This window comes from Anolis carolinensis, chromosome 2 (assembly GCF_035594765.1).
Source record: "Anolis carolinensis isolate JA03-04 chromosome 2, rAnoCar3.1.pri, whole genome shotgun sequence".
In the NCBI taxonomy this organism is placed as follows: Eukaryota; Metazoa; Chordata; class Lepidosauria; order Squamata; family Dactyloidae; genus Anolis; species Anolis carolinensis.
This window is the reverse complement of record NC_085842.1, coordinates 146,346,486-146,364,697: the sequence shown is the minus strand read 5'-3', so window position 1 is coordinate 146,364,697 and position 18,212 is coordinate 146,346,486. Positions and strand designations below refer to the sequence as shown.

Genomic DNA, 18,212 nt, shown 5'->3' with positions numbered 1-18,212 from the left:
TTTCTGATAGAGATAAAAACTTAATTTTTAAGCATAATTTCATTCACCTTCATTCTCAGTACATTAAAATTAGAAATGGTCTCTTCTGTCAGGAAAAACTATGTATGTATGTATGTATGTATGTTTCTTCATTTATGATGGCTAAATTGGAAATAAAAGTTCATAATACACTTAATTCAATGATAAGAAAGTGGGAAATCAGTTTTATATATTTATGTATATATGTTTTGTCTTCATATATATATCTTTATTATTAGGATATATAGTGTATTTTGAGAGTTAAATGTCAAATGTGTTACATTGTTTAATTTTTAATAATATTTATAAAATCTTTTTTGAAAGAAAGAGCAACCAAGAAGTCCATGTTATTAACTCTGAATTTCAACAAAAAGTCTTAATTATATCTCAAAAACCAGAAGTTTTCTTTGGTATAAGCTTTCATGGACTTCAGCTTACTGACACATGGGATAGAGTTACGAGTTGGGTCGATAAAGGGAATGCCATGGATGTAGCCTACCTGGATTTCAGTAAGGCCTTCGACAAAGTCCCTCATGCCCTTCTGGCAAACAAACTAGTAAAATGTGGGCTAGACAAAACTACGGTTAGGTGGATCTGTAATTGGCTAAGCAAACGGGCCCAAAGGGTGCTAACCAATGCGTTGTCTTCATCTTGGAAAGAAGTCACGAGTGGAGTGCCGCAGGGTTCTATCCTGGGCCCGGTTCTGTTCAACATCTTTATTAATGACTTAGACGAAGGGTTAGAAGGCACGATCATCAAGTTTGCAGATGACACCAAACTCGGAGGGATAGCCAACACTCCAGAAGAAAGGAGCAGAATTCAAAACTATCACAGACTAGAGAGCTGGGCCGAAACTAACAAAATGAAGTTCAACAGGGATAAATGCAAGGTACTTCACTTCGGCAGAAAAAATGGAATACAAAGATACAGAATGGGGGACGCCTGGCTAGACAGCAGTACATGTGAGAAAGATCTTGGAGTCCGTGTGGACAACAAGTTAAACAGGAGCCAGCAATGTGATGCGGCTGCTAAGAAAGCAAATGGGATTTTGGCCTGTATCAATAGGGGTATAGCGTCTAGATCCAGGGAAGTCATGCTACCCCTCTATTCTGCCTTGGTCAGACCACACCTGGAATACTGTGTCCAATTCTGGGCACCACAGTTGAAGGGAGATGTTGACAAGCTGGAATGTGTCCAGAGGAGGGCAACTAAAATGACCAAAGGTCTGGAGAACAAGCCCTATGAGGAGTGGCTTAAAGAACTGGGCATGTTTAGCCTGCAGAAGAGAAGGCTAAGAGGAGACATGATAGCCATGTACAAATATGTGAGGGGAAGTCATAGGGAGGAGGGAGCAAGCTTGTTTTCTGCTGCCCTGCAGACTAGGACGCGGAGCAATGGCTTCGAACTACAGGAAAGGAAGTTCCACTTGAACATCAGGAAGAACTTCCTCACTGTGAGGGCTGTCCAGCAGTGGAACTCTCTGCCCCGGACTGTGGTGGAGGCTCCTTTTTTGGAGGCTTTGAAGCAGAGGCTGGATGGCCATCTGTCGGGGGTGCTTTGAATGCGATTTCCTGCTTCTTGGCAGGGGGTTGGACTGGATGGCCCATGAGGTCTCTTCCAACTCTACTATTCTATGATTCTATGATTTGGTGTTAGGTATTATATTAAATGTGTGATATTTCTATTTGCCTTGTCATATATATGCACAGTTCTGTTTTGTTTTTCTGGATCTGCATTCTAGCTTATATGTTTCTGTAGAGCAGCCCTATTGGTAAGAGTTTGAGTTTTTTAAAACCAGCAGGTGTTACATTTCTGAGTGTAAATGCTCACACCTTTAAATCCTCACTGACAGCAGCAGGAAGATGGATTTCCATTGCAACTTGGGAGGCCAGGGTCCTTTACCTCAGGACAATTTGTTTCAAGAAATGTTGTTTCCTTTCTTACTGAGATGATTGCTCTGTCCCAGGCTTGATGGTGAATGTCACAAGAGAAAGAACTTGGCTAACTGCTTTCACTGCTGCTAAATACTCCCTTACAAGAAAGCAGAGTGAATCAGGAAGCGTCCTGCTGTTTATGAAATTACATGATCAAGAACTATTTACATAAGCAAGACCTGTTGACCTTCAGACAAATTCCAGCATCCATATTATGGCAATGTTGTGACTTTATAGGCCAACCAAAAACAAAAAAGCATATATATGAATCTACCCTAAACTGTGTCTCTAGAAGCAGCTAATTCATAGCGAGGCCCTGGCAGAGCACAGTAGGTGTTATGATGGACAACCACAATAGTGTCCAAGGACCAGAAAAATTGTGACATTATTCCTTGGGAGCACTCAGTCTCCCACACTTTATCTCCCCCGAAGGGATGCTGTACAACACGGTACTACCCAGAAATGCTTCCCAGATACTACCCAGAAATGCTTCCAAATCCAATGAAGGGGAGGATAAAAGAACCTTCATGGAAACTATGAATCTATATACCAGCCCTTTTATATTCTTGTCAGTGTTTTTTGTATTTGAAAAGTGGATATCTTAGGGAGGAAGGAAAAGTGAAGAGTAGGAAAGACAGTGATGGAGCAAATTTCTGAAGAATTCTTAGACCATGTACAGTTTACTGGTTGTTTTGTTTGGTTGAATACATTAATTATTATGTCAAGACAATTTTTGGTCACTGAAATCTTTACAACTTTGTACCAGATTCTAAAATATGTAAACAAAGAAGAAAATTCAATACAATAAAGGTTTATATATATATATAAAAGAATATATAGGTTTGATAAGGAAACATGCTGTAAGATCTATAGAGCAGGGGTTCTCAAATGGTGCTCTGTGGAGCCCTTTGGGCTCTGTGGGTGGTAGTGAGGGGCCCCATGGTAGATGGCCATCTGTTGGGGGTGCTTTGATTGTGTTTTCCCTGCATGGCAGAAGGGGATTGGATTGGATGACCCCGGGGGTCTTCCAATTAAATGCTGTTGGTTAAAATTGTTTATTTTAAATATTGTACTGTTCTTTCCTTTTTTCTTTTGTTCTTTTTTACACTGTGTGAATTAGTTCACACAAACACTCTCCATTCATCTGCCGCTGGCCCGGTCCATGCCTGATATACATGATATATGATATGATACATAATGATACATAAACATTTCTTGGGATTCCACGAAAAACTTGCTTCAAAAAGGGCTCTGCAACTAAGTTTGAGAACCCTTGCTATAGAGGATGTGTTTCTGATGAGATTTCAGTTACCCAAAACTGTGGAAACCACAGAACATCATTAAATTAGCTTACATACAATCCCAGCATATCATAGAGTTGTGTTGAAGGATCTAGAGTAGTGGTTTTCAACCTGTGGCTCCCCAGGTGTTTTGGCCAACAACTCCTAGAAATCCTAGTCACTTTACCAGCTGTTAGGATTTCTGAGAGTTGGAAGACCAAAACATCTGGGGATCCACAGGTTGAGAAGCACTGATCTAGAGATTACTGGAGAGGTATTCTCTCAGGAAATTTGCTAAGTCCTCCCAACACAATTTTGTGGTAATCTCCAGGGGAAGCATGTGATAGAATCACCCGGAGGATCTAGCAAATTCCTAGAGAGCCCATTTTCCCTCAAACATGGGGGAAGTAAAACCATGGTTCAGGGCAGCGGTTCTCAATCTCGGGTTCCCAGATGTTTTTGGCCTTCAGCTCCCAGAAATCCTAACAGCTGGTAAACTGCTGGGATTCCTGGGAGGTGGAGGCCAAAAACATTTGGGGACCCCAGGTTGAGAACCATTGGTTTAGGATGTCATTATTATTATTATTATTATTATTATTATTATTATTATTATTATTATTATTACCTGCATTTCTATACCGCTTTTCTCACCCCTGGGGGAACTCAAAGCGGTTTACAACACAATAAATGGCAAAATTCAATGCCTTACAAATATATAAAACTATATAACATATCTAAATAAAATACATACAACTGTAGATTAAATCCATTAAAACTATAAAAATGTCAAACAAAGACATATGCATAAAAACATGCTATTACAGCAATTAACATAGATCCCTTCTCTTCCCCCACCACCAATAAGTAATAATGTACTTATTTTTCCCATCTATCCCACTAAATGTGGAAATTTAGCTTTGTGCAAGAACAGGTCAGTCGTTGGCACCATGCTTACCTGTATTTCAATTGGTTTGGGCATTGTTAATCTTTTCAGACAAATGAGGATGCTGTACTGACCACAGAGGAAGGAGAAAAACTAAATATTGAGAAATGATCTTAATAACATTCAAACAACATATCTGTAAAGGAAGAATCATAGCTTCCTCCTGTTGCACTCCTAGACTGCTTAGGCACCTCAGAACCACACTGGAGCCCCAGAATATAAGCAAACAAGCTGTTTATTGAAGGTTATAATTAAGCACAAGTAAATAAAATGCAGAGTCAATAAACTGGGTTTAAATCCACAAGAGCAATGTACAGTAGAGTCTCACTTATCCAACATAAACGGGCTGGCAGAATGTTGTATAAGTGAATATGTTGGATAATAAGGAGGGATTAAGGAAAACCTTATTAAACATCAAATTAGGTTATGATTTTACAAATTAAGCACCAAAACATGTTATACAACAAATTTGACAGAAAAAGTAGTTCAATACGCAGTAATGCTATGTAGTAATTACTGTATTTACGAATTTAGCACCAAAATACCACAATGTATTGAAAGCATTGACTACAAAAATGCGTTGGATAATCCAGAACATTGGATAAGCGAGTGTTGAATAAGTGAGACTCTACTGTATTTGAAAATCTTAAAGCAAGAGTCTAAGTAAGTCACTCAAAAACCATAGTCCAAGCCAGATATCGAACTCAGTCCCACGAAAGGCATCAAGAATAGTCCAAACAAGAATCAATTCCAAGGTATAAGACAAACTGGAACCACAGGAAAATAAGACTAAATTGCAGGATCAAACTCCAAAGTAACCCAAGGTAATAGAAGTCCAAACAGCAAAGTTACTGGAACAATCAACTGGATTCAAAGGCAACACAAGGCTGGGACTTGAAGCAAAATTCACGGCTGCAAGAATATACAGGAACACGGAGCAAAGATCTTTCTCTATTGAATTACAATGTTGCCACCTCTGCTATGGCAGAGGAGAATCGGGCATTTAAGGAAAATCCAAGGTCTTTATTCCATGAGAAAACTCTTTCTCTCATGAGAAAATTATTCATTAGAACACTTCAAAAGCAGTTGTTTACTTCTCTGCAAACATTCTCGTTCCCTCATTTGATTTGTTATTGCTCCTCTCCTGTCAAACTCATTATCCTCCTCTAAACTAGAATGCCCATCTGGCACCTGGAGATCTGGCCTTGACTGCTGAGAGGAATGTGATTCACAATGCCTGCTTGCAACCATTCAGTGTCTGGTCCCAGAATCCACTGGGACAAACTCTGGCTGCATATCAGGCCCAAACCCAGAGTCCTCTGGCAAAGCAGGTGCAGGAACAATTACTGGCTGAATGGGTCCAATCCCAGGCTCAGGCTGAGCTACAACACCTCCCGTGTCTTGAATGTCATCAATTTCTTCAAAGCACATTCTGACTTTAAACCTAGTAGCAACGGAGCCTATACTCAGCATTCACCTAAGGAATGCAGCCCAAGAACATGTAGTTCTTCTTGATGACACCAACCACTTGGGCTATCCTTTGCTTACTGTACTTAATTCATAATCCTTCCATTCAGTCAGGTATAGCATTCAAGAATGGTAGTAACTCTGAAATACTAGGAGAACAACACTAATTTGTATGGCCTTTTTAGTGAGTTTCAGAACAGGACAATATTCTTTAATAATTATATACTGAGCATACATTAAAATAAATCCAACCATTGCATATAAATATAACTTCCTTTATATTCCAGTACTTTGTATCTCTTTTACACAAAGAGTTCTAGGGCCTGGAAGCAAATGCTAAGGTCTTCCATGCTCTATGACTAATTCCTAGCTGCACAGCCTCTGTCCATTAGAGTTTCCTTGTCATTCTGTAAAGTTTGGCAGGAGATCTATGCTGTGTGGCCCAGAGGCCTATAAAATGACCACCAAGGTGCTAACTGTCTGTCATGTGAGAAGGATCTTACGTGCAATTGAGTCATTTTGCTGAGTTGTAAATTTCATTAGCTTGGCTCCTCTTAATCTCACCCAAACCTTTGGGTTTTCTAGTTTGTCAACAATATTGTTGAGAACTGTCTACCCTGCTGTGCTGCAGTCTCCCCTGCACTGCCCAAACAGTGTCATGCTGTTAATCCCAGTGCTGCTTTGGCAGGTCAGTCTTTTTTCAGTTTGTTTTGGGTTGGATACCCTGCCTTGTAAGGAGAAGACAACCGTACCTCCCCCGAGGGAGCTGGCGGTCAGTTGCTTTGGAAACTCAACACCTCCATCTGCTTGAGTTGGCTGTGGTATCAGTGGTGGGCACACTCTCCTAAAATGCCAGCATCCCCTCCTTCACCTCTGTCAGTTCCTTGAATGCCAGAGGCATTCTTCACAGGGAGGGGAAGGAAACACAGTGTTTGTTGTGAGTTGATTATGAACTTCTTCCTAGAATAGGAAGGAAGAAACTACACTCATCTGGAGAATGCAGAGGACTCATTTCTGCTTTTAATAAACTTGCATTTTAATCTCCAAAGGACCCAAAATTCTGGGTTTAGAGTCATACAATAAAAGAGTTGGAAGAGGTCTCATGGGTAGTTGAATCCAACCCCCTGCTCAATGTAGGATCTCCCGCTAAAACCTGTCCAGCAGGTAGCTCTTGAGACATTTTTTTCAAGATACCAAGAGACTGAAACCTCACCATCTCTCTAGACAACTGGTTCAATTGCAAAACCTCTCTCACTGTCAAGATGTTCCTTCTAATATTCAACTAAGATTTACATGTAACTTGAAACCATTAAACTTGGTTCTACTTTCTGGGACAGTAGGGAACAGGCCTGTCCCCTCCTCTTTGTGACAGCCTTTGAGGTATTTAAAGGCTACAGCCATGACATCTCTTCACCATGCTGAAAATGGCCAACGCCATCAATGTTTTCTGATATGTGTTATTCTCCATACCTATTATCATCCTCATGGCCCCCCTCTGAATCTGTGCCAACTTGTGTATATCCTTCTTAAAGTACCAGAATTGAACATAGTGCTACAGTTGAGGCCTGATGAGTATAGAATATAGCAGGGCTATTACTTCCCTTTACCTGGAAACTATGCTTCTATTGACCAGGCTAAAATAGCATTTGCCTTCTTTGCTGCAGCATCACACTACCAACTGGCTTATGTTCGATTTATGATCAACAATAAGCTCAAGATCTTTTTCACATGTAGTATTGCTGAGTAATGTATCTTTCAACCTATACCTATATATTTGGTTTTTGTGACCTAATTGTAGAATTTTGCATTTCTGTCCAAATTTTCTTTTTTCATCCAGATGCTCCTTGTTGCCCAGTTTTGTGTCATCTGCGTATTAGATAAGGATCTCCTCCACTCCGTCATTTACATTGTTGATAAAAGTGTTAAAGAGTAAAGGCCCTAGGACAGAACCCAGAAGTACTCAACCCCTGCCAATTAGAAACAGAGGCCAATGATAAATTACTTTTTAAAGAATTGTTTTCTTTGTCGAAATCCAGCAAAATAAATGATATCCACAAGTTTCTCACTATCTTCTAAACTGGTTACCCAGTTTTAAAAAAAAGATAAGATTTATTTGGCAGGGTTTGTTTTTGATAAATCCAAGCAGGATACTCTTGAATCCTGCATTATCACCAAGATATTTGCAGAATCCATTCAAATATTTTTGGGTCATTGTGATCAGTATGGCTGGTCTTTTTTGTGCCTTTTAAAGAAAAGGACAATGTTAGCCTTTATCTAGTCCTTTGATGCCTCATCTGATCACCAAGTTTTCTCAGAAATGATGGCAAGGGGTTCAGAGAGAATATCAGCAAGTTATTTCAGTATTCTGAGATGCAGTTTGTCTGCCCCTGCAGATTTGAACTTGTTTAGGTTAGATGGGGATCCCTGCTGCAGTATGAAAGCACATATATATTACTCATGTATAAGTTGTGGACAGGTTTTTGGATTAAATTAAGGATTTTGATATGACCGTGGATAAGTCAAGAGTAATTCTGCAGAAAAGGGAAAATGGCAATGCTGTCTCAGGCTGAGTTCGCCTGGCTGTTGTAGTCATTTTTCTGCTTAGGAATTGAAAAAGGCTAGAAGTTGCCCCATGGCAGAGAGAGAAGAGGGGCTCAGTGCTTCTTTTAGGTTCTTCCAGGATGGACAAAGCTCTTGCTTTTTGTCACTCTACTCAGAAAAGGGAATGGTTCCTTTAAAAAAATTAAGAGTCAAGATGCTCACATTGACTCATAGATAAATTGATCCAGGTTATTGAGGTTGATTTTTTAATGAAACAATTAAGGAAAAAGCTGAAGCAAAACTGAGCAGTTCTGCCTTTTCATTGTGATCTGTTAGCATTGAACCATCGAACAGCAGCCCCACTGTCTCCTTGATCATTCTCTTACACAAATGTATCTGAAAACTCCTTTTTGTTTTCTCCTTTCTTGCCTAACTAATTTCAGCTCTGAGTTTAAGCTTTATGAAAGAGTACAAAACAACTGTATCTCAGAGGGAGGTATTTTCTTTCATACACTTTTTATTAGACAGGAGTGGTTCAACTTGTTGCTGATCTGTTTTTGTGAGTCAATTTTGTAACAGTACCATCTCGTACTGTTCTTCCATTTCTGATCCATTCTGACAAAGCAAACAACGGACTGTCCCAAACCTTGGTAGATAGTTTTGAGTAAATTGATGGAATTGGGCCAAAAGAGAAAGGCTTGAATGAGAGCAAATAATATCTGAGAGACCTTGGGCCATTGGAGCCGCAGACCAGCCTGCTTGTTTAGCTGTAACTCAAGACCTGAGTTGTGCTTCCCAGGTTGTGTTGCTTTTTCAGGCTATTAGAGGTGCTGATCCATGCTTGGCACTTGTCTGGGAATCTTCATACATTCCTGTTACTTTGATTTGAAGACTAAGTTGTGCTCCCTCAAGCTCATAACTCAGCTGTCTGCAGGAAAGTTCCAACAGATTCCTCTTCCAACAACTTTATTGCTGATAGGGTGGTTGTGTAGTGCAAGGATTGCCTTCTTCTGTTTCCAGAGTTGCGCTGCCTAGCATGTGAATCAAGGGCTGCTGGGACTAGAAATGACATTTTAGAAAGGAGTCGTTTAGTACCTTTGAGACTAAGTATAATAAGTTTGTAGTATAAGTTTTAGTCTCCTTCATAAGATACAGTGTGTTGATTTTGTGTAGAAGTAGACAGAGTTTACTGAGTCTACAAATACTTAGTTTGCAACCACTTTCACACAATTTGTTTCAAAGATGCTAGAAGACTAACATGGCTTCATCTTTGAATTTTACAAAATGGATATGATAATAATGTCTTAGTCTTTTAACAGAGTTTCTAGAGTTTTATAAATTGTGGTATAATGATCACATTGCTACTGCTTTTGTAAATAGTTTAGAGATGTTGTTAGGCTTGATTTTGAATATTAATGATCCAGTGCCATATATACCCCGGGGGGGGGGGGGGGGGGGGAGAAATAGCATCTTCTATTTGTCCAGAGCTGCCCGCTTTCTTACTGTTGGCTTTATATAAGCTTAATATTGTATGTTTTATGTTGATTTTAACGATTGTTTTTACTGTAATTGATGTTTTTATTGGATAACTGTTTTATTGCTGTGTTTTGATATTTGATTGTTTTATCGGGCAAGGCCCCATGTAAGCCGCCCCGAGTCCCTTCGGGGAAATGGGGCGGGGTATAAAAATAAAGTTATTATTATTATTATTATTATTATTATTATTATTATTATTATTATTAAGAGAGTCTAAATTTTGTATCATTTAAAAAAATCATGTTTCTGATCTGATAATTTTTAAAATGGAATTAGAACAAATTGTGAGAACTGGACATATAGTTATACACTTTCTTGCCCCTTTGTCACTGGAGGTTAATAATAATACTTTATTTTTCTATCCCGTCACCATCTCAGGGCGGCTAACATGGGCCAAGCCCAAAACAGAAACAAAATGTGACAAGTTAAAAACAATATAAATAACTAAAAAACAGTATCAACACAACATTCAGATATAATAAACAATTAAAACATAAAATACAATATAATACCATAGTGACCAGATAAGGAACAGGTCATAAAACAAACAACACCATCAATTGATAAAATGGGGGTGGTCAAGTCTAAAAGTTTCAAGACCCTTAATAAAGTACCTGGACAAGGGTTGGAGCGTTGCCTGAGATAGTTTGGGGTACGGTAGGTAGGAGGGAAAATAAAGTGCGAGGAAGCAGTGTATCAAAGAGAGGGGTCTATCATGTCATTGGTTGTTTGAAAGCACACTTGAAAAACCATGTTTTTAGTTGTTTAATAAAGGCAGACAGAGTTGGGGCCAGTCTAATCTCCCTAGGGATTCCAAAGCCAAGGGGCCACCACAGAGAAGGCCCTCTCCCTCGTTCCAATCCGAGCCTGTGATAGTGGTGGGAACGAGAGGAGAGCCTCCCCAGAAGATCGAAGAGATCGTGCAGGCTCATAGGGGGAAAGGCGGTCATGAAGGTAGAAGGGTGCCGAACCATTCAGGGCTTTGTAGGTGATTACCTTCACCTTGAAGTGGGACTGGAAAGTGAACGGCAGCCAATGGAGCTCCTTAAATGAGGGGGGGGGTTTTAACCGCTCCCTGTAAGTTGCTCCAGTTAGCAGTCTGGCTGCTGATCATTGAACTAGTTGTAGTCTCCGGGCTGTCTTCAAGGGCAGCCCCACGTAGAGTGCATTGCAATATTCCATCCTGGAGGTAACTAAAGCATGGACCACCGTGGCCAAGTCCGACATCATGAGGTATGGTCACAGTTGGCGCACTAGTTTTAATTGTGCAAAGGCCCTCCCAGCCACTGCCGACACCTGATCATCAAGCGTCAGCATTGAATCCAGGAGGACCCCCAAACTGCGGACCTGTGTCTTCAGGGGGAATGCGACCCCGTCGAGCACAGGTTGCCACCCAGTACCCCGATCCGAGGAGTGACTGACCTGGAGGACCTCTGTCTTGTCAGGATTGAGCTTCAGCTTGTTCGACCTCATCCAGCCCATCACAGCGGCCAGACACTGGTTCAGAATCTGAGGGGCTTCCTTGGATTTCGGTGGAAAGGAGTAGTAGAGTTGAGTGTCATCTGCGTAGAGATGGCACCAAACTCAAAAATTCTGGATGACCTCTTCCAGCGGTTTCATGTAGATGTTGAAAAGCATGGGGGACAAAATAGAATTTTGCGGGACCCCACAGGTCAATGGCCAGGGGTCCGAGTAGGAGTCCCCCAGCTTCACCAACTGGGAACGGCTCTCCAGGAAGGACTGGAGCCACTGCAAAGCAGTGCCCCCAAGGCCCATCCCAGAGAGCCGACCCAGAAGGATACCATGGTCGATGGTATTGAAAGCCACCTAGTTGTCCAAGAGAACCAGCAGGGTCACACTCCCCCAGTCTAGTTCCCTGTGGAGTTCATCCACCAAGGTGACCAAAGCCATCTTGGTACTGTGCCCAGATCTGAAACCAGACTGTGATTGGTCTAGGAAGTCAGTGTCCTCTAGGAATCCTTGAAGCTGGGAGGCTCCATGAGTCTCCCTTCTGGCTTTTTTGTGACAAGTAGTAGTACCTCTGGTGGTTTCACTAGTTTCACTGTGAATCTAGATAGGCTTCTCCAGCCTTGCAAGCTCCATCATGGATATGTGAGGGACTCCTCCCTTGCACGTGATTGTTAAGCTACTTTACTGTGCCCCCCCAACCCCTGCCACTGTGCTCTTGGAAGAAATGATTGGGATTTTAGGGACATACACTTCATGATGACTGCCACTGCTACCATGCCCAGGTGATTAGGACAAACTGTCTGGGTTTACTGTCTGGGTTCCTTTCTCAGAAACGTTTACTTTTCTTCTCAAGGCAGGGAAAAGGTCAGTGCAGCCATGTTATTCATTTCCCTTGGTGGGATATGAACTTTTGTCTCCCACTACATTCCACATGGGGTGAACCAATGGAGGAGGTGACATCACTTTGGGTCTGTCATCTTTTAGCTACTTGTAAGGACCTCTTTCCATTTCTTAGTGGGTCTTGAGTGTTTGTCCCAAAGAAAGTTGTGTGTGCTTCTTGTCCTTTTCAGTGATCTCTATGAACATTAGGTTGTGTGTTTTTGCCCCCTCCCCCATACTACTGTTTTCATATGTGTGTTGTATTCTGTTAAAAATGGTAACATAAAAAGGTCCATTACTTTATTGGAGAGATACCTAGGGAATGGATGTAAGAAGGCTGCTGCTGCTGGGGTCACTGGGGCAGAAAGAGCGTATTCATTCATGAGCAGTCCCCAGTTGATTGCCACTGGAAGCTTTCCCAAGGAGGCTAGGAGCATGTCTCTTGTGTCCCACCATTTTATCTTATCTAATTAGATGTGTTTTGCACACTGTTCTGTTCTTAATGGTCGGATCTCTCCAGTCTTAGCATAGTGTGACTATGGGATGCTTCAACTTGGGGCCACTTCAAGCATATTCATTTGAATTAGAAGCTGATTGGCTTGAGAACACTTCCCAAGTGTCTAAGACTGTGTGACTAACAACAACAACAACAACTTTATTTTTATACCCCGCCTCCGTCTCCCCGCGGGGACCCGAGGCAGCTAACATGAGGCCAAGCCCAAATTTCCACAATAAACAAATTAAAAATACATTCACAATAAAACATCATTTCCATTTACCATTATATTAAATGGTCCAGATTTCACAAGCATGTATGTATAATATGGTGTTTGGTTCTCTGATCTCATTTATGTTTGCTTTTCAGGTAGAGCCAAATGCCACTGTAGCAGAGATCAAGAACCTCTTCCATAAAAATCGTATGTATGAAATAAGTATAAACAAGTTCTTTGTGGGTTTTTGTTGGATTAGAGGTAGATTTCCAGGGTATTAGCCCCTTCTTTTGGAAATATGAAGCCTGGTTCAATTAAGAATCAAGTCTGCTTCAACAGAATATGCAAGTGAACGTGTTGAATCTTTGGTGGATTTTCTAATATTGTCTTCAGCAAAATAAAGCGGATAGGTAGCATACAAATGACCCAACTTAAAAAAATTCAGTTATTGTTTACATTTATACTGGCTACCTCGAGGAAAGTTTCAAGAGCTGGCATCCATCATTTGAGGGGAGGAAAAAGAGAAGGAGAACCAATAAAATATTGGTCCCAGACACATCTGAAAAGCTCTCTGGTTACAGCAGTGGTTCTCAACCTGTGGGTCCCCAGATGTTTTGGCCTTCATCTCTCAGAAACATTAACAGCTGGTAAATGGCTGGAATTTCTGGGAGTTGTAGGCCAAAACACCTGGGGTTGAGAACTACTAGGTTACAGGGTGTGGTTTTTCAGATATGTGGATGACCATACATTACAACTGAGGAAAGATTTAGAGACAGTACAGATAGAGTAAAGGCATGTAGGACACACTTAAAGTCTAAACTAAAGTCTCATAGCTCTCATAAAGAGAATGCTTAGTTGGGTAATATTTTCCGGCAATTTTGTTTTTTATCCTATTGTACTGTGCCTGGCCTCTGATGACAAAATAGAAGTCTGAAAGAGCAGGGAAGCTGACTTTATGAATGCAGTTCATCTTTGGAAACCTTTATCGCTGTTATTTAAAACAACATATCCTTTAAAAATATTGCCATCACAATTTTTCATTAATTGGAACAGATTTCTGAAGAGTCGTTTGCTTCTCATTCTTTTTTCTCTTTGATTTGAGAAAATGAAAAGCTTGTATGAGTTATTAGCCTTCTTTCCTCTTCCACATATTCACTTCTTTCTTAATTTGGGATATGTGTTTCCAGACCTAGATCAGTTTCTTCCCTATTTTGTAGGATATGGAGAAATCTGAAGCAGGTTATATAATCAAAGTGTTGTATGGGTCTGTACTATACAGGCATTGGTATTACCTGATGCTGTAGGAGGGGTTTTCTTGCATAGTTACTACAAAGTGTTTACCAGTAGTAAGCCTGACTGGACACATACTGATATATAGACGTATACAGGTTGAGTATTTCTTGGCACAAAAAGTGTTTTGGATTAGGGAATTTCTAATCTAAGTGATGCAAAATGAAAATTGTCTCTTGTTACTCCTTCTCTTGTCAGATCTTACTTTATAGAAATAAAACAAAGCCAATTGAGACTAGAAAAGGGTAGGTGAATAGAGGGAACACTTAAAAACTCAAGCCTGGCCATATAGCAAGTTCATACATTCCTAACCATATTATATATTGCTCCTAGTTGCATATTGTAGAAACCTGCTGGCATAGGTTTCAAGGAATGGGGGATGCTGCTGGCAACAGCTACCCTAGAATTTTATTTCATAGAATAAAGGAGTAATGTGTTCCCTAGATCCGGCCTCACTCAGGGTTTGGCCTGAGTGAGGTTTGGACCCACTGAAATTCCCAAGTACCCAAACGGTGTATTATAGGAGGACTCTTATATCGCATGGGCCTAAGAAAGTGCTGCCTTGGGTCCTAGGGAAATCTTGATGGCAGAGAGACTGGATGATACAAGACAGCTTCTTTCTTTTTGCCCCAGATCCTCAGTGGTATCCAGCACGGCAGTCTCTACGACTAGATCCCAGTAAGTTGATGTATCATAAAGTACTCTACCACCCCTTTTTCCAGGTAACGTTTTTGTTAATACATTGAAAAAGCAGGCTGGTAGTAGATCACGTGAATATGATTGTTGAGTCTTGGAATGGATGATGTAGCTGTAACCTGGAAATCTCTGCATGTGGGCATTCACATGAGAGTCCTTATGAAGGGCTTTGCAATCCTACAAGGAATAGGTATTTCTGGAAGACCAGATTGCATGGATTAGTGAAAGCTTAGTTGATTTTTCTTGATGTCTCCCACCACTATCATTCCATACCCAGTCTGAATGCTAAGTTTTTCTCCTTTGTAACCAAAGAGGTAGCTGTCCTTCCCAACCACAGTGCCTGAGATGACTGCAGCTTCATTGTGACTTCTCATTTTTTTCCAGAGGGGAAGTCTCTCAAGGATGAAGACATCCTTCAGAACTTGCCTGTGGGCACCACCGCAACCATATATTTCCGAGACTTGGGAGCACAAATCAGCTGGGTGACAGTGAGTGTACTCCTTTGTTTCCTGAGAGAATCCCCTCTCCACTTAAGTCCTTGATTTTCTCAGTTGTCCTCATCCTGCTTCTCTTCCTTTCAGGTCTTCCTCACAGAGTATGCTGGGCCACTGCTGATCTATTTGCTCTTTTACTTTCGGGTGCCCTTCATCTATGGCCGGAAATACGACTTCACTTCCAGCAAGTACTCTGTTGTGCAGTAAGTATCTACAGGCTACACTCTTTTTCTTTTCTTTTTCTTTCTTTCTTTTTTTTTTTTTTTTGCTCTTGGTCTTTTTCTTGAAGTGGAATATTGTCCACTTGCTTAGCTGGGAACTGGGGTCATATAAAGAAAAGGCAGTCGATAAAACATTTCATTTTTCTTCTTCCCTGGATGGATTGGCTTCTGCTCTTAGTATGAGAGCACTCCTTGTACCACAGTTAGGCACTTCCAAAAGCACTGTGGAAAAGGAGTGACAGTGTTGAACAGCATAACTGTAAGCAGAGAGGCAGTGTAATGCTGTGGTGAGAGCAGGCTTGGGCAAACTTTGGCCTTCCAGGTGTTTTGGACTTCAACTCCTAGAAATTCCAGTCAGCTTACTGGCTGTTAGGAATTGTGGGATTTAAAGTCCAAAACACCTGGAGGGCCAAGGTTTGCCCATGCCTGGTCTAGAGTACTGGATTTGAATTTGAGGATCACATTTTCAGTTCTCCATTGAACCATGAGGCCCACAGGATGATCTTCGGCCAATAGGTTTTGTATTTCCTGTTTAGAATCTTTAATTTAGGTTAATACCTTGGGCAATTTCATGCACTTTATTATAACAGTGCTAGTTCAGTGTCTTATAGCTGCTTAAGGAAGACTTCCACAAAGATATGAAATATCTTCTGGGTTGTAACCTTCCTTCCAAATGCTGCAGCTCAAATATGGCAGGAGGATATTTGTGTTTCTCTGGTAGGTTGTGCTGCTGTTCTGCCAACCTTCTCTATTTTCTTCCCAGCTTGGCCTGCATCTGCCATTCTTTCCACTACATCAAGCGTCTCCTGGAGACTCTCTTTGTTCATAGATTCTCTCATGGGACAATGCCCTTGCGTAATATCTTCAAGGTTAGTAGGGTTGGAGCTGAGCCCAAGAAAGGAGGGGGTGGGGAAGGGCAAGTCTAGGCGTTTAAAGGAGCGTTCTAATATCACTTGCTGTCTTCAAGTAGTAAATGGTACTGTCCTTCTTTGTAGGACTACGGGGAAGGACTGTTTGAGGCCTTCCAAGGGCTGACAGTAGTTTAATTTGAAGCTATTTTTAAAGTAATTTTTTTTTTTTGCAGAATTGCACTTACTACTGGGGGTTTGCTGCCTGGATGGCATATTATATCAACCACCCTTTGTATACTCCACCTGGTGAGTTGAGAAAAGAAGCCAAAGCCCAGGGTCTTCATGGGCAGTGCTGACTAGAGGGTCCAAGCCAGAGAAGCCAAATATGTTGTTTGCATGTTTATGCAAATTATTTACAAATCACTTTTCTTTTCACCAAGAGCCTCCAGGGCAGTGTACAATGAAATCAGAATATATAAACAACACAGAAACAAAATAGCTCTGTTCTCACTGTGGGAGCTATTGTTTGTAGAGAGATATTAATTTGTTCCTAGTGTTAATGTTTCTAAATATTTCTTTTTTCTCCCATCTCTCCTTGCCTTTCTTTTCCCCTGGACAGCATATGGACATGAACAAGTGAAACTGGCACTTATTTTATTCCTGGTATGAATTTATTACGTTTTTGAGATTTAGCATATAGGATTGAAGGGGCTGGTGGAGGCTGCAAAGGGAAATGAGGAAGGAGATTGTGAGGATATAGTAGGCTCTGGCAAGTGGCATTTGAAACTGAGGCTATGTCACGCAGCTATGAAAACATTCTTTGTTTTGAATTGCAACTGTGACAAGAGCTTGGACTGTTTGTGCCACCCTGTGCAGGTCTCTAGGAGGCGAATGCAAGATCTTGCACGAAGTACAAGGATTCCCCATAGGAAAAAAGCGTGAGGTTGCTTTGGGGGCAAGGAGGTCCAAGTTGGATTGGGATTTTATAGGGGATCATGGGCAAAAGTCGAGCTAGGTCAGAACTCAATACTGGGACTGAAAGTTGTATGGTGACTGAAAAAAACTGGGTGTGGCAACGGGTGCTCAAGTAGCTAAAGAGATAAATTACCTTTCTACCTTTCATATGTGGTGCAGCTGTGAGAGGCTGGGGTAGTGGCACTTTTGAGTGTTTACTAAGAACATGGCATATTAAAATACTATAATGAATGAGAAGAATAGCGTGAAGAGAAAAGCTGGGCAGGCCTGGCAGAGGCAGTCAAACTTAGAGGATGGTGTGAATTGGGGTTTCAGGGCAAAACATAACAAAACAAGAGGCTTGTCTCTGTGAGAGCCAGATAGAGTTTGGATTTGATGGAGATAAGGTTTTGACTTGAGGAAGAGAAAAGGAACAGGTGGCATAGAGACAGAACAATCAGAGAAATGGAAAAATTGTCTGTACATTTGGGAACTGTGAATGAGAGTTCAGGGGCTAATATATTTATTTAGAAGTGTTTCCTTGGACTTTAACTTGTTTGTTTTTATCACTGCCTCTTGTCTGTTCATATGTTTGGTAGAGGCTGGTTATTCCAACCACAGTGAAATCATCATAACAACACACCCAAGGGTCCACATGCAAGGGATCACCCTGAGGCTCACATACCAAATCTGGGAAGGTATTAAGTGGGGAACAAGGACAGAGTGAGTGACAGGATTCCAAAGGTTGGAACTGCAGGGACAGCCTGGAAAGGGGATCTGTCACAACAGGTTCCCACCACAAGGGACTTACAATTTAAACCATCACAGAAGCAACAGGGCAAAGAAAGAGGAGTGGAGGTGAAGTGAATACATAATAATTTCAGTTTTGTGCGCCTCAACTTATTTACAAGAGAATATTGGGTTCAAG

The 18,212-nt window shown here is 41.1% G+C and overlaps 1 protein-coding gene across 3 annotated transcripts in view; it reads left to right on the top strand.

Moving 5' to 3' along the window:
* The window catches only part of tecr (trans-2,3-enoyl-CoA reductase), a 42,826-nt gene that overhangs the window by 20,004 nt on the left and 4,610 nt on the right, over positions 1–18,212 (top strand). For all 3 annotated transcript variants that reach the window (XM_003217138.4, XM_062970750.1, XM_062970749.1), the window contains 7 exons: positions 12,934–12,985; positions 14,702–14,746; positions 15,149–15,252; positions 15,346–15,461; positions 16,243–16,348; positions 16,564–16,636; positions 16,950–16,993. In XM_003217138.4, the coding sequence (XP_003217186.2) occupies positions 12,934–12,985; positions 14,702–14,746; positions 15,149–15,252; positions 15,346–15,461; positions 16,243–16,348; positions 16,564–16,636; positions 16,950–16,993 (540 nt within the window). The remainder of the gene's footprint in view (positions 1–12,933; positions 12,986–14,701; positions 14,747–15,148; positions 15,253–15,345; positions 15,462–16,242; positions 16,349–16,563; positions 16,637–16,949; positions 16,994–18,212) is intronic.